Source organism: Lampetra planeri, chromosome 51, assembly GCF_965212315.1.
Source record: "Lampetra planeri chromosome 51, kcLamPlan1.2.h2, whole genome shotgun sequence".
Taxonomy (NCBI): Eukaryota; Metazoa; Chordata; class Hyperoartia; order Petromyzontiformes; family Petromyzontidae; genus Lampetra; species Lampetra planeri.
Genome location: NC_136157.1, coordinates 7838002 through 7863948, shown reverse-complemented (window position 1 = coordinate 7863948; position 25947 = coordinate 7838002). Strand labels below are relative to the sequence as shown.

The following is a 25947-nucleotide window of genomic DNA, read 5'->3' as shown; positions in this document are numbered from 1 at the left end:
CAGTCAACCAACGGAATGTTTCAATACAAAAATTGGCTTTCCAAACTTTAACTTTTCCTCACCCATGAGAGTGAATAAAAATATATAAACACTTGGTTCTCGACTTATGTTTGTTGCAAATGCGTTGTAGGGATGGTTTCATTTTTATAAGTATCGACTTACTGGGTTCTGTATTGATGTGAGTTTTTAAAAGTCAACTATGAACAGGAAAGAGAGGGTTCACGAATTTTCACATTTTCGCAAAAAAAATCTGAACAGTCGCTCTTCCCAAAATGAATTTGCACTCAGTTACAATAACTGACTGGATTCTGAATCGATGTGAATATGAAAATGTATTATTCTTGTAACAAACGAATATAATTGGTTACAATTTGAATAATAAGCCTTGCATGAACAACAACAACAAAATGAAAACTTTCGTGACTGCAGGAATTCATATTCTTGGTTCTTTCGGTAAAGGCACGTAGATAGAAAAAAATAATAATAAAATAAAATAAAAAACAAGAAATAAAAATAAGAAATTTAAAATAATAAATGCAAAAAAACCCACGACGTTTCGATCGCAACACAAGCGGTCTTGTGTTTCATTTTTAATTTTATTTTATTACTTTCATTTTTATATCATATCTACGTGACTTTACCAAAAGAACCAAGAATAACAAAAAATGGCACAAAAATCCACGTATCCGAGGCACAGATCACCAAATCTAGAACCGATGTATATTCTCACAGAGCATCGCTGACACCCACGCTAACGTGGCTGAACAAAGCAGCCAGTTCTTTTTGGTGGGTTTCCTGTAAAATAGCTACAAGTTTCCTCTTAATTGTAATCCTTTAATCGCAGTAGATTAACTCGACCAATATTTGCAAGTCAACAGTGGTCAGTACACAGTTGCAATGAAGTGGAATTTTCTGGCAGGAGGGAGGAATGTGTGCACGAGTGCGGGGGGGGGCAGTGAGCGTGGTTGCTGTCGCTGATTGGGGAGCAAGTGTTTTTGGGGCCCTATTTAAGCCAGCGACCTGGCCATAGCCATCCAGTCTCCCTCCTCTGCGCCCCCAGAGGACCCCGGCTGCTGCCCCCTTGCCTCACCATGAAGCTCTCCGTGTGGCTGGTCACCGTGGCGGCGTGCGGTAGGTCGCAGCGATGCCCTTGCCTCACTGCAACTCGCTCTGTGGCCGTGAATCACCCAAGGGCATAATTTACACGCAGTTTAACACGCAGGGGGCTTTCGCGAGCAATTTCATCCGTAATACAGGTTTTTTTGGGGTGTTAGATCGTGTAAATATAAATGTTTGGCACGTTCTGTTTATACTTTTTGTTTTTTTCGGTAAAGTCACGTAGGTAAAAAAACGAAATAAATTAAAATGAAAGCAACTAAATGAAATCACGACGTTCCGGGCACAACACAAGTTAGTTGTTTTCATAAAAAAAAATTACTTACGTGATTTTACCGAAATAAAAGTATAGATCCTTGCAGTCACGAAAACTGCAAATCTAGAATTAATGTTCTGTTATCGTGACAAACCTTACTAATTGGCTGTGTCGGGTGGTGGCGGATTTAACGACACGTTTATATTGACGCGATCTCACCCAAAAAAAGTATTCATGCATTCACACTCCGCTCGTCAAGGCTTGAGTTTCCTAACTTCTACGTTGCTCTATTGTCTATAACATTATTACCATTATTATTATTGAGCTTGTTCAACTCGGAAAGCATCACCGAGTCAAAAGCTGACATGAGTTTAGATGTAATTAATGTCTTGCACGGATAACCCCAGTTTCGTCAGTTTCCCGGCTATTTGGCAAAGAAAGTTCCATGGTGTGCGAGGAAGCGATACTAAACAGAAGACTTAAACATGGATTTTGCAGAGCACGTGTTAAGGTTCCTGAATGAATATTGCACAACTCACATAAAGTCTCAACACACTGAGCACCACCAGCTGGTCATGCTGCACCTCTTTCTGAAGGTAACTTTTGAGAACAGTGGTTGCCTTGGCATCGTAATGTCGAATCTGCATCACAGCCTTGCATTGACTAGACTTACTGTTGGCCCCAATTAGAATTCCGTTTTCTCCATGTTAACCAATGGGCATTCCGTTTTCTCCATGTTAGCTAAAGGGCATTCCGTTTTCTCCATGTTAGCCAATGGGCATTCCGTTTTCTCCATGTTAGCCAATGGGCATTCCGTTTTCTCCATGTTAGCCAATGGGCATTCCGTTTTCTCCATGTTAGCCAATGGGCATTCCGTTTTCTCCATGTTAGCCAATGGGCATTCCGTTTTCTCCATGTTAACCAATGTGCATTCCGTTTTCTCCATGTTAACCAATGTGCATTAGTTTTCCTGGCGTTGGTCTCAGTCTGACCTTACCCGCCACTGTGGCCGTGCCCACCTCTGCAGGGTGGATGACCCAGGCCCTGGTGGTGAACCCGAACGAGGTGCGCTGGTGCGTCACGTCCGACAAGGAAAAGAAGAAGTGTATGGATCTAGCGAAGGCGCTTGGAGACCTCAAGAGCCAGTTCTCGCTGCTGTGTGTCCAGCGCGACAGCCCCAACGAATGCTACGAGACGATCAAGGTCGGTGATTTAGCACAGTTGTAGTGCCTTCTTGCAAAGGGTTATGCCAATCCGAAGAGCTATATGCTTCAGTGTGTATTACCCGTAAAATACTCTGCACAAATCTGCCTCGAGACGGATGCTAATCCCGTGGTCTCGTTCCAAAAGAGGCGTCCGTTGTGTGCCGGTGGCATGACCCTAACTTGCCTAATTTGAAAATAATTCGAAAATTATTCCATTGGGATTACACAAAAGCAACATCGCCCCCCGACTGCACCTTCGCAATCGCCTTGTGCTCTAATAATGCCGTGAATACCAAAGGTACTAAACAATCACGCGCAGCTTCACGAATGTGTTCATCGGCACTTTAACTTAGAGCGCAAATGGGGGCGTTTTTTCGTCATTCATAGCGTCAGGGAGAAAATAAGTTGCCACTGTGGTGAGATGTGAACTCCCTCGCCTGGTATACAGGAGGTCGTGGGTTCGATCCCTACCCTGACGCTTATATATTTGAAGTTTGCATGTTCTCCCCGTGGTTGCGTGGATTTTTCTCTGGGTCCTCCAGTTTTTTCCACCATATTGAGAATCAACATCACGTGTTTAGACTATTTGGCTGCTATAAATGTCCACGTGATAAATCATTCATTTCAGCAATCATTCGCGGCCAGGTCGCTTCTGAAAATGAGCTGTATAGCAGCTCACCTGGTAAAATAAAAATAATTTAGTTTAAATAGTTTAGTTTGAATATGGCCCTTTTGTTGTGGCTCTGGATACGCGATCCCTCACCAATTTGGACAACATTAGGTTCAAGAGTTTTTGGTCACAGACGACCTGAAATAAAATGATTTTGATTCTATTGAAAATCAAAACGTTTGTGAGCCATCACGCCTCGCGGGAGCGTGGGAGGATAATCATACAGAGCGGCTCTTGATTTATTGAGAAATGCCTGTTGAGTCATTCCGCGTATAGCTCAAAAATCAGAAGTAGTGTGAGGATAACAAATACAAATTGATTAAAAGACTCATGTACAGACAGCTCCTTGGCCATCCGCTCATGGACGAAGGCACGCCCATGCTGCATCCCCGTGAGGGCTGTTCAACTCTACTTGGCCGTGCTGCTCAGCACCGATTGACGAGGGAGGTTGGGACTGTGACCCTGGACTGATGTTAGCCTTAGGCAGGAATCAAAATAAGGTCACGAGGTTCACATTGCCAACCAGAGCGCCACTGCTGCCCTGATTGACAGATTCCAATTTGCCTGGTGACCGTATTGCAGCTTCAAGTCATGTTGTTAACTTAACACGTGGGGTTTTTCGCAGCCAATATTATTAATATTATATTTTTAAGGTACAAATGCATAATTCAGAGTTTCTGGATTTGATTCTCACTTTCTGAATCTCTCCCGAAGATGCTTGACATAGTTTCAACGTCGCGTATCTAACTGCTGCTGAATCTGGTTAAGAATTGTTTCCAACTCACCGGTGAGCTGACAGAAATGACTGGTCAATTACATGCGTGTACACATCACAATTTAACCCGTTTGGCTGCGTAGGATGGTGGAGGGTGTTCACGACACGACATTTGCCAGTTAATTACGTGGCCAAACCCGCAAAGCAATTATGAAGAATGCAAACAAATGAGTTACACTCCTACTGGTTATGCAAGTGCTGGTGATGCTGGTAATGATGATGACACTGTGATGGATGGTGGTGCTGGCAGTGGTGGATCAGCAATGGTGGTGGTAGTAATGCGAGAAGTGCAGTCATCAGGGTTGTTAAATGATGCCCAATAAACCTGTAACCATTTTCAGAATCGAGTATCGGTTCCAGGAACCAGGAATCATTTCCAGTGGCATATGAATAACGAATGCACCGATTGGCAAGCGCGGACGTACAAACCACACTGCGGCCTAAAAAATTCGCTGCACTGGAACTGGCGACCTCTGGATTGTGAAGTTAAATATATGAACGATTGCACTTCTATAGCGTGTGCGTTCGCGTGAAGGCAGGAGGCAACTTCCTATTTTGCTAAAGTATCACACCACTGTGGCAGCTCCCTTAGGTTCCCTCAGCTACAAAGGTAGGAATGTTTATTTTTCTAGACATTTCTGTGCATTGCGGCAAAACCGGTCACCAATTTATTTTTAAAGCGGTTGCTGGTAATGAAAAGAAAAAAAACATTGTGCAACAACCGTGGTCATCATGCTCGTGGACAAGCTGCCGTTGCTAGACGCTCTGTGTGCGTCACTGGAGATGAGACTCGAAGCTGACCAGCGGAGATGCATGGCTGCTCTTGTGACGCCTGTCCCCGTAGTCGCTCCGCGCTGATGCAGTCACCCTGGACGGAGGAGACATTTACAAGGCCGGAGAAGCCCCCTACAACCTCAGGCCACTTGCAGGCGAGGACTACGGGCCCGGTAAGAGCTGCAATCATCATCATCGTCGTCATCATTGTTGCAATTGTCATGCTAATCCTTAATGATTCATGTTCGAGTTAGGTCGCGTAATGATCTGACACTATTTGTGTCCTGAAGACCATATTTCACTGCCCGAGACAGCCAACCAAATGAAATTGTCACGTGTACAAGCATTTAACACGCCAATTATTATTGATTCAGCTCACCAATGAGTTGAAGAACAATCCTCACTACCAAATTTATCAATGAGATATGACGTTTTGTTTTATCTGATGATGATGATGGCATGCACTGCTACCTCACTTGTATCTGTCATCACCATCAGCCTTGAGCTTTATGTGAGACGTCACGATGTATTGTCTCCACAATCGCAGTGAAAATCCCAAGACCGCATTGTGTCCTTAGAGCCTCACGCAGCGAGTATACTCACTGCATCGTTGCATCACTTTGGTGCATTGTGGGAGCACCAGATCGCAATACATTCCTGGGTGGCTTACCTTACAAGAATGACCTGAGAATTTATACATGTTGGCTTTCTACATTTGCAGTGGCAACTGGGGATTAAGAGGTGAAGCTATTTTATTTTACAGAAATGTATTTACTTTGCCACGGAGTTGACCATCATTGTCATCATCAGCCATTCTCCACTGCTGGATAAATACCTCCCAAGCCATCAACATCCCTCATGATCTGTAATCCCATTCCAGTAGGCCCACTTTTCTTCGTAAAATAAATAACACCTCCTTCCCAAATCTGTGTCTTCACGGAAAAGATTGGGACTTTTTATTTTTTACACAATCCCGTGGCCACACGACCTTCTTGCGAGTGCATCGCATCAGCAGCATTGGCAGAAACTCCTGGCGTGGTGTCAACATTCAGCATCTCTGTGAAAAAGAGCCTCCTAGCTCATCGGATTCCCCCTGCACTCTAAATAAAGACTCTGATTCCGATGTCATCAGCAGATGCAGGCTTGCTCGGGCCAATGCTGGTGAAGTACCATATGTTTATAGACCACGACTCTCTCTATAAGCCATGGGTCACAGTTTCATGCAAAACTATGCAATACATCATCACTTTGAGTTACTTCTTAATAGTTCGATGTCCGATTTTTATTTTCTCCCAAATTCCTGTGCTTATCTTTTGTCTCTCGGTTCAATGGCGATAGTACACAGACGTGCTGATGATAGTTCAACAAGCAAAAAAAGACACGTTCCATTGCCAATCGGTGACTTCTTTTCGCTCAGAGCTACACAACTCATGACCTGCGGCCGAGTTGGGTCTCGATTCGTGTCCTGATACGGAAAACCGACATCACATTTGTGTCGAGAAAGTTGACCCAAATAACACATTGACGTCACGAACACTAGTGAATCAATGTGGGGCTCTATTATTATTATTATTAATTAATGTATAAACATTCTAATTGGTGGCTATCAGGTACTCCGATGAACATTATGGCAAGGAGTCATGTTTGCATGGGGTGCAAAAAGGTGTCAGTTTTGTTGCCAGATAAAAGGGTAAAAAAACAATTATCATATTTTTTCTTTTCGCAAATGAGGTTCCAATGGTATGTTGAACTTCTTTCGCACTGATTGTAGCCAACCGTGCTAATGGGAGGTGTGGGTAACCATGCCCCTGGTGAATAAGATATTCACCCCCCCCCCCCAACTGGGATCCACCACCGACTGGATCTACTGGACATCCGTGAAAAAGAGCTTCAAAGCTCATAAGATTCCTCCAATACAAACAAAGATTCTGATTCTGGTATTCTGATCTAATTGAACTACGCACGCTTTACCCCCCCTCCCCCCGCCCCTTTTAGCCCAAGCAGGTATTGAGCACCTAAGCCACAAGCTTACAGGGAGGGAATGGGAGTTCGAGACCAGGTGAGCCCCCTTCTCAACGAGTCTAAAATGAAGAGGGAAACTTGCAAAGAGGTCGGGAGACAGGGACGGGTGGAAGAAGGGGCCAATGCCCCTCGGCCGTGAACGCGTGGGAGCAGATCCACGAGCGGTGGGAGGTTAGCACATGATAAGCCCATAAGCCGCGTGTATATGACTTTATTTGTAGGGTTTTCCTTTACTCCCCTCTTCCTCCGCCGTATCCTCCAGCCCAGGGTGCGTGCTACTACGCGGTGGCGGTGGTCAAGGCGGGCCGCGTGTCGGACCTTAGGAACCTGGAAGGCAAGAAGTCGTGCCACACGGGCGTGGGCAAGTCGGCCGGCTGGAACCTGCCGATCGGGAAGCTCCTGGAGAAAGGCATCCTCACGTGGGACGGGCCCAGCTCGGGCTCCGTCGAGAAAGGTGCCGCCCCCGGCGTGTCCACGCGGAACGGTCTGTCGGGAGTTCGACACAAACGCTTAACGGGTGGTTACGAGTCCCCATCTTCTGCCGATTCACTCCTGGATGAAGGCTTCCTCATGCTGCCACAATCTCTCTTGGTCCTGCCGTGACATTTGAGCTCATCTCATGGGTCCATCTCCATGGGAGTCGCCCTCCTCCAAATGATATCTCTCCTTTTGGGCTGACATCCCAGGGCGGCAGTGTGGCACAGTGGTAACCACTTGCACCTCACTGCAAGAAGATCCTGGGTTTTATTCCCAACTCGGGACACTTTTCTGTCCGGGTGATCTCCCCACCCCCCCCCCCCCCCCCCGTTCTGCATGGGATTCCTCCGGGTTTTTTTAGTTTCCACCACTATCTAAAATAAACACTCCCACAGTCATTGGTATTGGCCACACACCCCCAATGGTCGACTGTGACCTGTAAATGACTCAACTGGGATTACACAACAACAGCAAACATCGCCCCTTGGCATGACCCACCTCTGAAAAGTTATTGAGACTTGGTAAGGCTTTTCTAGGTTATCAAGCAGAATAGTAATACTCATATGGAACGTATTGCATTGTAGAACAGCTATAAATATTTATATTTATTTTACCAGGTAAGGCCCACTGAGCTGAATAGCTCTTTTTCAGAAGCAACCTGGCTGTCACAAATGATAGCTCAACGAAGTGGCCTATTACGTGCACATTTATAGCAGCCAAAAACTCTAAACGCGTGATTCTAAATGTGGAAAGACCAACTGGAGGACCCGGATAAAAATCCATGCGACCACGGGGAGAGAGACAGACACAAACTTCAAATATACAACAGCCAGTTGGGGTCTGGATCAAACCCACGACCTCCTGCATACCAGGCGAGGTAATTAACATCTTGCCACCAAGGCGCCCAATATCACAATTGCACGTGGACCATCAGACATTGTCAGACATTCCTCACGAGGAATTGCTGATATTGCAGAGGCTCTTGATGAAGATGATGACTCGGCAGATGTATTCTGCTAAGCCCAGCTTCAAATATTTGGACAGAGTTAAATGATTAATAGCTCTGGGGCTGTGAGCCTCCCACTGGTTTCGACAGACAGGATGAGATGATGTCCTTCATGTTGACTCAGAGCTCTCTAAACAAGTGCTGTAGAGTTATCACTGTGTGTTGTCTGGGATGAAGCAATCAGGGTTTTGTTTGCCTTTCGCACAAATGACGTTAGCATTTTCATACCGTCCTGTAAACCGTTCCACTATGTCATTGAATATTTATTTAGATTTAGTTATTCGACGTAGTTTGGTTGTCGAATCACATGTTTTGATATCATCGGTCACCAGACTCCGTTTGCATCACCCGCCACGTGATGCTACCCACACAAGCCACTGGGGCAGCTCCGGCGTGTCGCTCACTCGTGTCGATGATGACGAACGGGGTTTGCGAAATGAATATAACCCAAAACAAAATGTTTCAGTCGCATTTTGAATTGAGGCACAGGACCGAGGATTTGAAGAGGGGCAGTAGCTCTGCTGGCTGGGATTGATGACCTCACGATCACGGGGACCTCACCGCGTGAAACTCCCTGTCTCTCCATCGCTTAGCACGGGACGTCTTTTTGTTGTTGTTGCTTTCATTTTGTCACCACGCTGATCCAGGTCATTCTTGCCAACGAGACTCATCCCGGTCTCTTGTTGAGTAGTCGCAGAGTTTAAACAAAATAACGTTTAAAAAAAACGTCTCACCCCGCACTCTCCGCAGTCCTCCCTTCGTCGCAATGTTCACATCCTTCCTGCTGTTCCCTGCCCGACCCCGACCCTGACCCGCAGCCGTGAGCAACTTCTTCTCGTCGAGCTGCGCCCCGGGCAGCAAGGAGCTGCCCTTCCTTGACAAGGCCTCCAAGGCGAAGCTCTGCGGGCTGTGCATCGGCAAGGGCGACAACAAGTGTGTGAAGAACGCCGCGGAGCCCTACTACGACTACGGCGGCGCGTTCAGGCGAGGCTTCGCACGTCACGCCGCCCGGCCAACTGCTCGTCGCAGAGGGGCACGGCTCGAATCCAGCCGGTCGCCCTGGTTGTTATCAGCCGCTCCGAGCGAGCAGTGTCTGAAGCCATGCCTGACAGTCCACGGGCCGGCAAGGGAGGTGAACGCGACCCGCCGCTCGTGCGAACGCATGGACGTGCGTTGAACCCCGCGCGCGCGTGCTCACTCTCTCGTGTCTGCGCAGGTGTTTGAAGGAGGACGCAGGGGACGTGGCGTTTGTGAAGCACGTGACCGTCAACGAAGACACCACGGGTGCGTGCAGACTGCTCACGCTTGTATCGTTATTATTTGCTGTTGTTATGAAGACTGCGCTTGTTTTATATATATTTGTAATGACGACCATGACACACTTCTCTTGAGATGGCACTTTATTGAAGACACGTTCACTTGACATCCGGCGGTGACCCCCACTGCAACAGCCCCGAGTCTCCCGCGCATCTCCCCCTTATAGCTCAACACGAGGCCACGACCCCCTTCTCGATCGTCCTCGCTGACTCTGGATGCTCGCTCCACCGGCAGATTCCACTGTCTGGTAAAGGCGCTTTAGGAACCTCGTTGAGATGTTGCCAAACGCAAGGATAGAACTGCATTTGTTTACCCACAAAAGCCGCGCTGTGTCTAATCTCCATGTCAGGAGAGTCCGGTCAAAATCGTATCACAGGAGAGGGTGGCCAATGTTGCTGCTGCGGTGTGCAGACCTCATTTGAATAATTTTCCAGGTCACTTTTCAGAATTCCGCCGTTTAGCCAACACATAGCACACGTGCTTACTGATGGGAGCACACCGGGGAGTCTGGAGGAAACCCATGGTGAATGGGGGGGGGGGCGGAGACGTAAGACGCCACGCAGAAAACTCCCGGCTTGCCAATCAAACCCAGACACTTGTTGCCGCGAGGCAGAAGCGTTACTCCTGCACCACCCAGCCGCCCGGAACATGTGACGAACATGTGATGAAAATGTGATGAAAATCTGATGAAATGCGGTGTGTGTCACAATATGTGATGTAAATCATCAAACTCAAGGTTCACAATGGGTACGAACTTCATAATTGATGTATAAAAGAACGGTAGTGGCGGCGATGATGATGATGTGGTGGTGGTGGTGTTGAAAGTAATACAGGTGGCAAATAGTGATCATGATGATGGCAGATGATTATTACATTAGCGATAGGAAAGCTTAATATATATCTCATTGCTAATTTTGTTATGAGAATTGTTCATCGACTTACCAGTGGGAGTTGAAACAATAATAATTATTATTGTTCCATCGCATGTTAAACTGAACTTAACAAAAAAAAAATTACCAAGTGAGGCCCACTGAGCTATGTAGCTCTTTTTCAGAAGCGACCTGGTCACAAATGATAGCTCAGCGAATTGGCTTATCACGTGGACATTTATAGCAGCCAAAAAGTCTAAACTCACGATCACAGGGAAAACATGCAAACTCCAAATATACAGGCATTGGGATTGAACCCACGATCTCCTATATACCAGGAAAGGCAGTTAACATCTCACCACTGTGGCACCAGAACGCGTGTATATTGCGTGACAATTTGAATTGTTTGGCTGTGTCGGGTGGCAGAGGGTCTAAACAGTACGGATTTGGTCAGTTCGTAAGAATAACAATAATACATTCAACTCGCTGCACAGTATTCGTTCACTCTTGAAGAGAGGGAATGGCATATCCCCGATGTCCACGGAAAGGGCGTTTCGCAACATTTGTGCGATGCGCCGGCCCTCACTACCTCCGCGGTGCTGGCTTACAGGCCACGTGCACAGCCGCCATTGTGTAGCATTACCCACAATTCAATTACGAACAATCCAGAAGTTTCGCACCTCCGATTTGGCATGGTTCGCTACGTACGCTGCGAAAGGAGTTCAACATACACGTACGTCCATACGACTGTGCTGGCAGTGGACTGTGATTATCGAGGGCTGTGTGCGTTCCCGTGCCGTCGACGGGAGTATTAACAATTGTCAACGCGCAGAAGCTGAGCGTGCTGGCTACGAGCTGCTGTGCGGGAACGGCGGCCGTGCTCCGGTCTCCGACTACCGCCGCTGCCACATCGCGTTTGTGGCCGCGCACGCCGTGGTGGCGCGAAGCAGCGACGACATCGACCAGCGCAAGCGCAGCGCCATCCTGGGTCTGCTCAACGAGGCAGAGGTGGGACTCCAAACCTCTCCCCTCCTCCCCCCTCTCACCCACGTTATTCTGCAGCGCTTGCGCGTGATGGCCAGCAGCAATGTGACCAGGAGCTAAGTGCCAATGACGAAGTCTGCTGGACATGATGGATGAGAGCGCTTCGGCAGAGAGAGTTTGCGTAGTTTTGATATTTCTACCATTTAAACATCGAACAAAGATCGTCTGGGACTCTCTTTCTTCTGATATTAGGAAGCCACTGGAGCTATGCACTTTTATATCCAACTTGAAAAACTAATTTCTTTAGAACTTATTTTTGTGTTTAGTTTGTTGTCCATCCCCCGCACCGACAATTATCATGGTTGGCAACGTACAGTGCGAAACAGGTTCAACATACATACAACGAAGCGGAGACCACATGGGTTTACTACATGGTCCATAGTTTGGGTTGGATGCTCACAATCGCGCGACTGTGGCTTGTCTTTAATTTTCCATTCATAAAGGAGATGTGCGCATTAGCCTGTTCATCTTCTGATGTGGATGATGGTTACATCGTCAGTGTCTTTGGGGAATGTCAAAGCCAGGAGGCGTGATGTTTGGGACTCGAATTAGGTGTACGATCTAAACGTCCGTGTTGTTCCATTCTCTTCACCGTCGTTCTTCCAGATCTGGGTGAGATTCCAGAAGGGGGATCGGAACTTGAGTCGATGGCGAGGTGTATTTCCGAGGTCTTGGGTTGATGGTGGGTAGGTGGTTGTCGTTGGCAAGAAAACGTTGTAAACTTCCCAGGGAGTCAGGGGATTGGTGTCGGATTCAGAGTTCTGGTGATGATGCGCATCGGGTTATTTAATTGTGCGTCAAGAAATTGTATGCACGGCCTTCCGGAAGCACGTTATTATGCGACCTCCATAAGATGAAAACTCCACGAAAAGAACTCTTCCGTGACGAAACGCCTCCACACGTGGAGAGACGGATGTATGAAGCACGTATTATATGTATGTTGAACTTTCTTTCGCACCATACATAGCGAACCGCGCTAATCGGAGGTGCAAAGCAGGCACACTGTGCGATTATGCCGTTGCTCATATTCTCCACAACGACGCGAACGATTGATATGTTGTTTTTTAATCAGTTTATTGTCAAAAGGCCAAAACCTTGACTGGGCCCATCCCCGTGCGGTTGCTCGCTGGCTGGGCTGTCCGGTCTGTGCGGCTGCTGCTCAGGAGGAGATTTCGCCCGAGTGTCCCGCCTTTTCCAATGAGCACGGTGTTCTCGGCGACGGCCCTAACGCCGGCCCTCACGGTGCCAATGTTTTGATACAATTCTGGCCAATGAAGCAGCTTGTGAGTGGGATTCGAGACTTGTCGTCACTGGAAAATATGTTCGCATTCCACCTCTGCTGCTATTGCTGCTGCTGCTTCTGCTGCCAGAACTACTTTGGAGTGAACGGGACTCAAAAAAGCAAGTTTGAGCTTTTCAGCTCTTCCTCGTATGGCGGCAAGAACCTCCTCTTCAAGGACTCGACGCAGTCGCTCTTCCGCCTGCCGGCGCTCTTCAACCACCGCAGCTACCTGGGCTCCGAGTACACCAGCGCGCTCGCCAGCCTCTCCAGCGCCCGCAGAAAGGGTACACGGGCGGCGCCCGCTCTCGCAACGACGCCCTGCGCATCTACGCTACGGTCCACGTGGAGGGACGGCCAATGGGAAGGAGGCGCATATGTCCGCCCGTTCATTTCGTCGCTTATGTTCTCAGTAATGGCCCTCATCTTGATAATTGGTTTTTTACCCTTCTATCTGGCAACAAAACTGACACCTTTTTTTCATAAGGAGTCATGTTTGCATAGACAACAATACCTGCAGTCATAATGCAAACAAAAAACATAACTCTGATAATGTATGCACTGTCCTTGAAGTTGATTGGTCCACACCCGAGACAGCTTTCCTTAGAGCCTAGTCTCACATGGGTTGGACCAGTTGACGCCAAAAGGCGCACAACTCAAAGCGCTTTACAAGAGTAAAAAATGGTACATTAGGAGTATTGGCTGATGGTGAAAAGAGATGGGATTTGACTGTTGGGGAGGGGAAGGATGGTTAAGGTTTTATGGATGAGGACAGGAATCAGTGGGGGGATATGCTAATGAAACGAGATGAGTCTCAAGGGACGAACGGAAAATGGTTTAGTGAAGTTGCCAGTGTTGATGTGGAATGGGAGTTCATTCCAATGGATTGGAACCAGGAACATACCTGTCAACCCACACGGTTTGCCGGTATTCTTGTACAGGGACATTTAGTTTTCAGGTCCATACGGCGTACAGCCGTTTCAATACGGGCAACACATTGTTGTTGTTGTCAATTTGTTTGTGTTTCCCCCTTGTGATGGGACTTTGTAGGATGAACGTTGAGATGTATAAGGGCACGGGGGGTGGTGGCGGGCTTAACGACACATTTATATTTACGCGATCTAACCCAAAAAAGCTCTATAATTGTAGTGTCGCGGTTAGCGCTACGCTGCGCTACGAACTCGGCGACCCGAGTTCGATTTCCGCTCACGGCCAACACCAGTGACGATTATCAGAACTGGTCATGGGCCTCCCCTAGGTCGACTCAGCCTCAAATGAGTGCCTGGTATGTAAAGATCTCAACTAGGGAGACAAAAACGGCCGTGCGTGGTGTTGGCCACCCACCTCCTCGTGTGCCGTGCCTGCCATCGTAGGTGCTCGCTCACAGCACTTGCCCCAACAGTCTGTTAAGGCTACACGGGGGATCTTTGTCTTGTAGGGAAGAACCCCCTGCGCTGGTGTTGCATCAGCGACGGCGAGAAGAACAAGTGCGATGCCTGGGACCTTCACAAGCGCGAGCTGCGCTGCCTGGGCACGCACTCCATGGAGAAGTGCATCTGGATGATCAAGGTGAGCCTTGAGTCACCAAAACGCAATTCCCTTATTGTTATTATTATTTGCTATTATTATTGTAGTGAATTTCGATTTAAAGCTTTCGTGACTGCAGGGATTCATCTTCTTGGTTCTTTCGGTAAAGTCACGTAGAAAGGAAATAAAAAAAATAATCAAAATAAAACATAACAAAATACAATTCTCTGCTTGCGTTGTGGCCGAAACGTCGAGAGAATTGTATTTTATTATTTTATATTTTTATTATTTTCTTTCCCTTCTACGTGACTTTACCAAAAGAACCAAGAAAACGAAGGGGTGCTTTGATTTTGAATTGGCCACACTTCACCGCGCATTCAGTGCGGGTTGGTGAAGGCGGGGAGCATAGACGTCAGAGTCATAATCGTCATTCTGACTTCCTGGATCTTGTCCTGATGTTGCTTGGTGCAGTGTCAAGCGAAGAGTTGTATCTCATCGCTACATTTGCCTGTGAGAGTTGTTCCTTGACTCACTGGAAAGTAAAACGCCCTTGCAGAGGGAGACATTACATTTGTCCGGCGGTGTTGGGTAGCGGAGGGTTTTCTTCGACACAAATTTGGCCAGACCGGGCCGCGAAATCCGACTGCGCGTTGAGTGACGGACCCCTCCTGTCTCGCGGCAGAACGGCGAGGCGGACGTCATGAGTCTCGACGGGGGGCAGGTGTACCTTGCCGGGAAGTGCGGACTCATTCCCGTCATGGCGGAGTACTACGATGACGGTACGCACCGCACACGTGCGCCACCACACAGCACCCCCCCGCCAACTGCCTTGTGATGGGCAGTGACGTGGCCTTGCAGAAGAGCGTTCTAAACTAAAACTAGACTTTTATTTTTTTATTTTACCAGGTAAGTTCCACTTGAGCCACATGGCTTTTTTTCAGAAGCGACCTGGCCTCAAATGATAGCTCAATCAAGTGGCTTATCGCGTGGACATTTACAGGAGCTGTTCTCCTGTACACGAGGCGAGGTAGTTAACATCTCGTCACCGCTTGCTACAGAGGTTCACGGCTCATATCCAGCGACCACCCTGGTTAATACTGCGGGCGAACTACTGGTTCACAGTAAAGGTCCTGTGACGTCATTTTAAGGAGTGGGCCACTGTGTGACGGCATCATTATCCAAATTTAACCAACGACCTGCATATTATTGAGTTGGAATCTACGTAGGAATCATCTATGTAGCAATCACAAATAGACTATATTTCACAAACACAGTTACACAGTTTGCGCGAGTTGCGGGAGCGATGGGTGATTTTCCAACGGGTGGATCTTTAACATGGTGCCCGGATGCCTACGAGCGATTTGCGTTGAAAACGTACTTTGGGCCCATACTCGCCACGCGGGTTGGTCCACGGTTGAGCATCGCTTAGAATTTAGGCGGAGAGGAGGTTTGCCAGCGCGAATCACCTGGCGACGATGAAGCAGCATTCCCTGCGGAGGAGGAGGAGGTCTGGAAGGCCCGAGAACTCGGAATAATGTTCGCGTTACCATCTGGCGGGCGGGACAGAGTGAGCGCGGAGAGACGAGTTGACGGTGGACGACACTTAATGACGAGGCGTGTGTCGTGGATTATGGCAAAACGGCCCCCACCTCCCCACCAGTGGGAGCCAGGTGTGCGCAGGGCCTGCGGGGTGTTGACGGCAGGAGAGGCGACGGCTTTCAGTTTGGCGGCACGGTGTTGGGGGCCTGCGCCGTGCCCCAACGTAGAAGATCGAGGGCGTAGTCGCTGATGTCAGAGTTACATTCTTGTTTCCGCGTTTGCGCTTCAAAAAGAACCGTGTCTTATCAATAATCGTTGCCTTCCTCGCTCTTGTCTCTTGCCGACAGACAAAGTGTGCAGCGGGCAAGCCACAGGCGTTGCCACCGGTAAGACGACCGCGGCACCGGCGAGCGACCGAAACCTGCTCAGGCAGCAGGATTGTGAAGTTTCACAATAATAATGAGTCAGAATCAGAATGTGTATTTATACTGGAGGAATCCACCGAGCTATAAAGCTCTTTTTCGCAGATGTTATATCAACTTGTAGCACGCCGTCGCCACCGCACAGCGTTCGCTCGCTCTCGTAGAGAGAGAGAGAGGATGACTCGGAGGCACGAGCAGGAAACACGGATAAAGAGGGAAGCCAGCAGCAGCGACGCGGTGAGCCGGCGCCCACAATTGGCCAAGCTCTGCGGTCCTCTACATTTGAAGGTGTTATCGGCCGATTAATGAGCTGTTTACTCGTGGGAGGAAACCGGAGCACGTGGAGAAAAGCCACGTGTGGAGTCCGCACATCTTCCTGGACCGCTTTCTGACGAGCCAGAAGGCGGTCCGGGGTAGGAGCACCTCCTCAACGCCCATGGGAAGGGTGCTGGAGTACCCATAGGTCAACCAAAGGCGCGTTGAGTGGAGCAAAGTTCTCACAAAGGTCTGAAAAAAGTTTCATAGTTTAACTTTTTTTTCCCAAATGTATTCAAATCATTTTATTGGCTTCATGGCACAAAATGTAGAATCCTTTTTGAAAACCACCCAGAAACAGTGCGCCCCATGTTCTTTCAAGTAGCTGATTCATCCTTAACACAGTTGGGGTTTCACTTTTCCATGCATGCACGATGACAGTCAAACCGATATATTTTAGTTGCCGAGATGAAGCAATGAAATCAGCTCGTGAATGGTCGTTGGATGGATTGCGAGATCCCAGGACCATCAGAGATGGTAGATTTACCTGACTGATGCTGATGATGACTGGGCTGAGACTATCAGCCCACCACACTTGAGAACCCAGTTTAATCGCCGGTGACTGAAAGCCAGATTTGAACCCAGGATCTCAGTGATTTCACCTCTGAGCCTCACAGCCACCTCGAAAGGGAATTTAACGAAACTCAAATCAACCTAAATGTGCCCGACCTTGCATATTTTGAAAGCTAAGCACAGCTGAGCCTAGTCATTACTTGCCAATTAAACTAAAACTAAACTCTTTTAATTTTACCAGGTAAGGCCCACTGAGCTATGTAGCTTTATTCCAGAAGCCACCTGGACACAAATGATAGGTCAGTGAAGTGGCTTATCATGTGGATATTTAAAGCAAGCAAATACTCTAAATGCATGTTGATTATAAATTCGGAGGAAAAAACCAGAGGACCCGGAGTCACATCCGCGTGACCACGGGGAGGTAAACACCGCAAACTCCAAATATACAACAGATGGCAGGATCGGAATCGAACCCACGACCTCCTGTAAACCGGGCGAGTTAGTTAACATCTCGCCACCGTGATTACCCTGGAGCCAGGGTACCGCTCGGGGTCGGTGTTCGGAGGGAGGTCAAAATCATCCTGCATTCGAGTCTAGGGCAGAGTTTCAAACCGAGGCCACCTGCTCCCCCCCCCCTCACAGGGAAGTACTACGCGGTGGCGATCGTGAAGAAGACGAACCGGGACATGAGCCTCAAGGACCTGTCGGGCAAGAGCGTCTGCCACACGGGCATCAACCGCACGGCGGGCTGGAACATCCCCATTGGGCAGCTCGTCGCCGACGGGAAGATCGACAGCTGCAACATTGAGAAGGGTATTGTTGCTTTAGGTCCCAGACGAGGCCAGCTCAACAAAGGAGCTGAACGCGTGGCCATTTTGCGTCGTTGAGAGCGCCAACTCGAGGAGTTGAGAAAAAAAAAATTCACAGTTATATTCGGCAGATCGGTCGTTTTCGTGGAACGGATTAGGAACGCTGACCGAGGGACGACTCTATTCTGACTCCAACCCGTAGGTGCGGCGCGCCTGTTCGGGCCGAGCTGCGCGCCGGGCTCGCAGGAGGCGTCGCTGTGCGAGCGCTGCATCGGGGAGGAGGCGGCGGCCGTCGGGAGCTCCGGCAGGCACAAGTGCGAGTTTAGCAGCCACGAGCGATACTTCGGATACAGCGGCGCGTTCCGGTGAGGGTTCCCGCGCGCGCGTTGAGCCTCGCCGACACGACAACGTGGCGAGGCGGCCATTGCTGAGGATTGATCAACCACCCCTTCCACCCCTTCCCCCCCCCGATAGTGCCGTGCCACTCCCCCCACCCCCCGCCCGGCTCCCTTTGTTGTGTGGCGTTCGGCATGGACACGTGCGTCCGCTGAACGCAGGAATGCACTGCATCCAAAAACGAACGCAGTACGTCTGTGTGTGTGTGTTGAACTTCGTTTGCACCGCACGTGGCCGGCCGTGCTAATGGGAGGTGCAGGTGCCATGTCTGCGTGTTTCGGGCCGCCCCTGTTTAATACTGCGGTGTGCGTACACTGCGGTGTGCGTACACTGCGGTGTGCGTACACTGCGGTGTGCGTACACTGCGGTGTGCGTACACTGCGGTGTGCGTACACTGCGGTGTGCGTACACTGCGGTGTGCGTACACTGCGGTGTGCGTACACTGCGGTGTGCGTACACTGCGGTGTGCGTACACTGCGGTGTGCGTACACTGCGGTGTGCGTACACTGCGGTGTGCGTACACTGCGGTGTGCGTACACTGCGGTGTGCGTACACTGCGGTGTGCGTACACTGCGGTGTGCGTATTAACCATGAATTACTCACGTGCGCCGTCTGATTCACGGTGGACGTTATTGATCCCGTGACGTTGTTCGGAAAGAGTAGGCCATTGTGCGCCGAGCAGCACGGTGGACCAAATTTTCCATATTTGAAAACGTACTGGCAAATGACTGAATTGAGATGAGACACGTATGAACGTGACGTATCAACATCGCCCGCGACCGGCTGGCGATTGCCCATTTGCAGACCAGGTGTTGTGTCCACTTTGTGCTCCCAGGGACAGCCACTGTTGTGTAACTATTCACGTGCCAATTTAAACACTGGTCATGAGAAAACATTTCTTAGTGTTATTCCTTTCGGGCCCCACAATGTAAAGAAGTCTCTAAGTCGCACCACGCACCCTCTCACGCGGGCCTCTCTGTTTACATGCTATGAAGAAGAGCCATTGCCATGAATGTGACCTGTTATGTGTTGTTGCTTTCAAGGCCACAGTGTTATTGACGAATGTGTAGAGTTGTATGGATCAATATGTTTTTGTGTACCTGTATTCGTGTCCCGTTGCATCCTCATTTTCTAAAGCCATGTCTCCGTGTTTCTGTGTCCCCGTGTCCCCATCTCCCTGTGTCTCCGTGTCCCCATGTCCTTGTGTGTGTCTGCAGGTGCTTGGTGGAGACTGGGGACGTCGCCTTTGCGAAACACACGACCGTTTCTGAGAACACGGACGGTAAGTTCCGAGGGCCAGGGATCAGTTTTGGGGCGCCGTGGTGGCGAGATATTAACTCAGTTGCCTGACATGCAGGAAGTCGTCGGTTAGATCCCAACCCTGACGACTGCTGTATATTTGGAGTTAAAATGTTTAATCCTCGCGGTCGCGTGAACTTTTCTCCAATTTCTTCGCTTTTTCGCTCCACATTTAGAGTCAACGTGCATTCAGAGTATTTGTCCGCTATAAATGTCCACGTGATGATGATAAGCCACTTTGTTGATTTATCATTTGTGGTTCGGTCGCTTCCGAAAAGAGCTATATAGCTCAGTAGGCCTTACCTGTTCAAATTAATATAGTTTTTCTAGTTTTGACATCTGTGGTGGCTACTGCCGTTCATGCAGTGAAAGGCTGAGGGGGTCCCGGTGTTCGCCACGGAAGAACCGAGGGTTTGACCACGCATCCACGAGTGGTGAATGTGTGGTAGACGATCCAATGTATGTCGCACGAGCGAAAGGATTAGTTTCAATTGATGGTTGTTTGTCTTTGCGTGTGGCACAGGTGCCAGCAAGGAGGCGTGGACCAAGAACTTGCGCTCGTCCGACTACGAGCTGCTGTGTGCGGACGGCAGACGGGCCCCGGTCTCTGCCTACAAGACGTGCCACCTGGCGCAGGCGCCGTCCCACGCTGTCGTGACGCGCGCCGCCCTCAAGACGACCGTGCAGGAATTCCTCAAGGATTCGCAGGTGCCACGCTAATGCCTACTCACACGTGACCCTTAGCATTCTCGCTCACGCACACACACCACATTCACCCATTCACACTGCCACTCGCAATAAACAACAACCGCCTGTTCACCACGAAGGGGCGGCGACGTCACCCTGGCAGTTGTGCCAGGCTAGGTGCACTTTGAGGCGATCACGTGAAGTGTGAAATGCTCGCTGGTAGGTCACCGGACAGACCCAGGTGGTGTGAGATGACTGGTAGATGCACCACCTGTGCTCCCCACTGTGTCAACTTATTATGTTTTAGCCACCCGTCGCTCCGCTTGTGTTGTGAGCGTCGCTCCTCCTCCCTCTATTGTTGTTGGTGGGCGATTGCCTCCAACTGCCCAGTAGCATCCTTCACGAGCGTCCTCCATAGAGGCCGATCTTGACACTGCTCGTACCATAGGCAAGTCCAATCAGCTCCACATCTCCCTGTACCACATCAGCCCATCTTTTCTCTAATTTGTGCCGTGCCAAATGTATCTCCCTCTATCTGGCCAAACAGAAGAATGCTTGGGCATGCAGTGACTGGGCATACTGGCTACGTGATACAGCCAATTCAGCCTTGCCTGCCGGAGGAGCTCACTGATTGGACTGTGTTCAGATGTTTCGAGGATTTGTGAGCTCCTCACAAAATCCAGTCCAGTTAAACTCAGGATGGATTGTGGGCAGGCCAGCCTGTATGTTTCAAAACGGCGCAGATGTTCCTATAAAGGGGTCCACGTTTCGCAAGCATAGAGAAGAGAGGGCATAAGTGTGGCCAAAATGGCAGAGAGCTTCATATAGAGCACAGCGTGCTAACCACTACACTACCGTTTCTTACCCACAAAGACAAACACACTCACATTTATTAACATTTTCATACACACCCACACATACTGGCCATTACAGTCAGTGCAGTAGGGAAGGCATGTGCCAACGCACCATCGACTGTGTGTTGTTCCTATGCTGGTTTCCAGATCGTATGAAAGTTTTCAATTGGTTTGATAACTATGTTATTGTTGATCAGCACATATGACGGGTATTAAAATAACGATGGCAGTACCAAACGTGAGCCCTAATTGCACCTGTCCCTGCGGTGCGTCTGCAGCTGAAGTACGGTCGCAGTGGCACGGACAGAGAGAAATTCAGTCTGTTCAGCTCGGAGCGCTACCAAGGCAAAGACCTGCTCTTCAAGGACTCCACCAAGTGCCTGGTGAAGGTGGAGGCCGACTCCTACAGAGACTTCCTGGGGGCCGGCTACGCCAAGACCATGGACGGCCTCAATGCCTGCGCTCAATCAGGTCGGGGCACCAGCGGTGACAGCTGTGGTTTATTATTATTACTTTTGTTATTGTTGCTGCGATTGTTTCGTCTTTTTCAGGAGGGTTTTTGCCGAGTTTTTCGCGACGTTTAATTCCAATTGAGAAATTTGCAGGTCGCTCTTCAGCATCGGAATATTTGACCAATACCAGTTACAGCGTCTCCCCTCGTTATTCGCGAGGGATATACGTTCTGAAGATGCTCGCGAAGAACAAACTTCGCGGATCATAATGTTCATATTTTTTTATGAATTACCTTAAATAAATACATACAGTAAACTATTAAATACATGACAATAATGGCACGAAAAAACTGGTTTTAATAAACATGAAGTAAATATTAAAGTATTAAATCATATTCTTGGTTCTTTCGGTAAAGTCACGAGGAAGGGAAATAATAAAATAATAAAAATACAAAATAAATTCTCACGACGTTTCGATTGCAACACAAGCAATCATCATCAGGTGTGAAAACCACGTGACTTTACCGAAAGAACCAAGAATATGAATCCCTGTAGTCACGAAAGCTTTAAATCGAAAAAGATTAAATCATAGTTTAGAATTTTTTTTACCTCATTTCATCACTTTATCTCTCATCACTTTAACTCGTCACTTTCTCTCTCTCGATGCAGTTGTCGTGTAGAGTTCCAGATGCGATTCGCGGATAGCCAAAGTCACGGACAGCAAGTTCGTCAATAACGAGGGAATACCGCACATTGTGTGTGTGTGTGTTTAGCTCTTGAAGGAAACCGAAGAACCTGGAGGGAAACCCCAAGCAGAGCAGGGGGAGAACAAACTCCATGCAAATGTTGTGGCTTGGCTCTCCAACACATAACCAGTGTGCTCTACGAGTGACGAATTGGCACGTTCTGTTTACGTGACAACCCTTCCTAATTGGCTGTGTCGGGTGGTGGCGGGTTTTAACGACACATTTATATATTTACGCGATCTAACACAAAACAAAAAAAACCCTCTATTATGGATGATATTGGTCGCGAAATCCTACGTGTAAAACTCCATGCGGAAATGCACTACAGTCGGGAATTTAACCCAGGAACTTTTTTGCTGCGGGGCGCAAATGTTAAAACAATGAAGATCCCCCATGCAGCTCGCACGGGATTCATCATAATGGCAATGTCAGAGCTCTGAGCCAACACTGCTGAGAAGCAGGGTGTTAATCCAGGTACCAGCCACTCCTGTTGAAGCCAGGGCCCCATAGGAAACCACGCCCTCATAGGAGAAGTTGTTGGGCTAAGTCGTGTGGCTAATGAACGCACGATAACAAACGTCATTTTTGGTTTAGAGTTAAATTAACCGAGCTCAGCGCTAAGGGAGAGTTCCTACCAAGTTTCAAGTTGAGTTAGTTTAATCAGATGAGAACTCAAAGAGACCTAATTTGCAAGAGTGATCTGGTACAACAGTCGGCCGGTTGGGGTGACGATTGTTGTGTGTAATCCAAATTTATTCATTTGCGGGTCATTTTTTAAACTGTAAAATGTGGACCCTAAAGCCGGCACACAAATCGCACACTCTCACGAACGCCATCACATTGTCTTTCACGCCTATTGTGAAGCAGATGGCACATATCTGTATGGTAAATCCACAAGTGCGGGTTTATATAAATTCGAAACTCCACAGTTGACCGGCGGGCGCGTGTCCACGCCACATTACCCTCTCTTCATCTCGTGACTCTTCATTGTTTCGAGATAGTGCCCTGGCATGTCATCTACTGTGAGAGCGGGAGCGACCCTTAGAGTGAGGTGATGGGGTTATTTTCCTGCCCTTTACCACTCGATATGAACAGCCCGGGCCTTGTTGCTGATGCCAACTCATGGGTTTTTGCTGGTCTGGTAAATGTCTCCCGACAGATCTGCAAGAGGCGTGCGAGTTCGACGTCTGCCAACTCCCCAGAAAGTACCACTCCCTCCAGAACTGAGCCGCCTCCAGGCACAGCGCCCATCCTTCCTCCTTCCCGTACCCTGCCGCCCCCTCGCTGTGTCGCGCAGCGCTCCCTCGCGTGCCTCTCGCTGTGTCACGGGGGCTCGATCCGTACGCACAATCTACCAAGTTCAAATCCTGTCCAGAGGTTGACACAGGCCATCGTGCCATACCAAGGTTTTTAAAATTAGCGTCACTTTGCGCTAAACAAACATGGGTCATCCCATTACAAGGATGTGTTCCCACGATAGATGTGTGGAACTTGCACTTTCGTAAAGGTTTTTGGGTTAGATCATACCGATGTGCTGAAGTAATAGCTAGTTGGTACGTTTGTAAATGTCGTGGGTTTACTCGCCATCACACCGATGGTGCTGAAGTAACAGCTCATTGGTGGGTTTCGTTTCTTGTGACAAACCTTACTAATCGGTTGTGTCGGGTGGTGGTGGTGATTTAACAACACATTTATATTTAGATGCTCTAACCCAACAACCTTTATGATGAATAATATTGGTCGTGAAAACCTACGTGTTGAATTGTAATTGACACTGCTAGCTATTTTGTACTGATAATTCCCAACCAGTGTAAGTTTGGCATGCATATTCCATAATGAATACATCCCAATTTTCCCGATGCAATTTTAAACAATTTGACGGAGGCCTTGCACCAGCGATGCAAATTCCACTTCATTATGCTGATGCCTATATATCGGGAAACGAAAGACAGCGTGATAGGGCGAGCTGGACTGTGGCTGGGATAAGAATTGTGGCATAACGATTGTATGCCTCTCACTCTGCTGACCGAGCTGTATCCTGACCCATGCTGATTCAACCTTCTTACAGTCAACACTTTTAGCTGCTTGTGATTGGAGGCTCAATGTCTTTGCTGTACACCCACCGCCCCCGCCGCCCCACACGCTGTGTTCACACAGCAGCAGCAGCAGCCTGCACCACGCTTTGTTGTACGACTGAAGATTGTAGTCTAGACAGCACACGTGTCAAGCTTGATGGGAAGCCTCATCAGATTGGATAGACAGCAGCTCATCGGACATGGAGGCATGATTGGTGAACCCCACTACTGCAGTCTGCGCAATTCATGAAACTGTAACGGCGGAGAGTGCCTTACGTTAACTATTTAAGATGAAGCAAATTCATTGTTTTTTAAAGAAGCAACTTCATGAGATAACAAGTTGACCCTCACGTGCAATTTCCCCTTCATTTTGCAAATCACTTTTCTTTTGTGGGGTCAACGTAACACAGCCGGTGTCAATGGACAACGTTCAACTCTTACATGCAACGCTTAATCCTTGGTGTGTAATCCTGCAGGGTTATTAACACAGCAATGTAAATTAAATCCATTCGACGAAACTGTTGTCTGCATTGCTTTTTTGCTTGTGCGGTTTCTTTATTGAAAAGTATAAACAGCACAGAACGTCACGACTACCAGGACTCGGCCTGTCCAGGGGTTGTGAGGAGGTGAGTCCTGTACAGTACTCCCTCCGCATTACACTTCCTGCTGTCACCTGCAAATGGAATATGCCCGACCTAACAGACTCGGAATCTTAATTTAGACTGGAAAAATCCGATGAGCTATGAAGCTCTTTTTTTACAGATCTCCAGTAGGGACGGGTCAGAACGTCACAACAACAAACAGCACAACAACGGATTGGAGGGGAAAGTGCAATATAGCAAAGCTAAACAAGTCAAATTTCGATTTAAAGCTTTCGTGACTGCAGGGATTCATCTTCTTGGTTCTTTCGGTAAAGTCACGTAGAAGGGAAGTAATAAAATAATAAAAATAATAATCATAATAAAATAATTCTCACGACGTTTTGGCTACAACGCAAGCAGCCGTCCTCAGGTGAAAACCAGGTCTGTCTAGGCAACAGCGTCTGAATGAAAGAGCACACGTGCTTGGAGCATATATATACGCTGGGTTGGAAGGGGGGGAAAGGGCGCCTTGACAAAATAATTTGCATATCAAGAGGAATTTAGCATATTTATGGGAAATGCAGGTATGTGATTAGTACTACGTTATTCCGCTCAATGAGTTTGTAACTCATAATACAGCTGTTTTGTTTTATGGGTTAGATCGCGTAAAAATAAATGTGTCGTTAAACCCGCCACCACCCGACACAGCCAAATGAGTAAGGGGTTTGTCACGTGAACAACGTGCCAATTCGTTACCCAGTAGAGCAACACCGGTTGTGTCGGAGAGCAAATCCACAACATTTACAATCTGAGTACGACGTTTCGGCCAGTAATTGCGAGCGGCATCATCAGGCGGCAGCCAGAACTGTGGAGGAATCCTCCTCGTGCTGTTCTTCCTTCAAGCGTGGCCGATGTGAGTTTG

The 25947-nt window shown here is 48.4% G+C and overlaps 1 protein-coding gene across 1 annotated transcript; it reads left to right on the top strand.

Moving 5' to 3' along the window:
• The first annotated feature begins 1012 nt into the window (after positions 1-1012).
• Positions 1013-24962, top strand: LOC144734486 (serotransferrin-1-like). The gene is made up of 17 exons (XM_078616702.1): positions 1013-1131; positions 2400-2575; positions 4867-4969; positions 7081-7272; positions 9120-9285; positions 9518-9585; positions 11320-11495; positions 12902-13097; positions 14249-14379; positions 15020-15116; positions 16224-16262; positions 17769-17939; positions 18138-18300; positions 19549-19613; positions 20154-20338; positions 21450-21642; positions 23529-24962. Exons 1-17 carry the CDS (start codon positions 1092-1094, stop codon positions 23594-23596), a joined length of 2229 nt encoding a protein of 742 aa, XP_078472828.1. The 5' UTR covers positions 1013-1091; the 3' UTR covers positions 23597-24962.
• Positions 24963-25947: the final 985 nt, after the last annotated feature.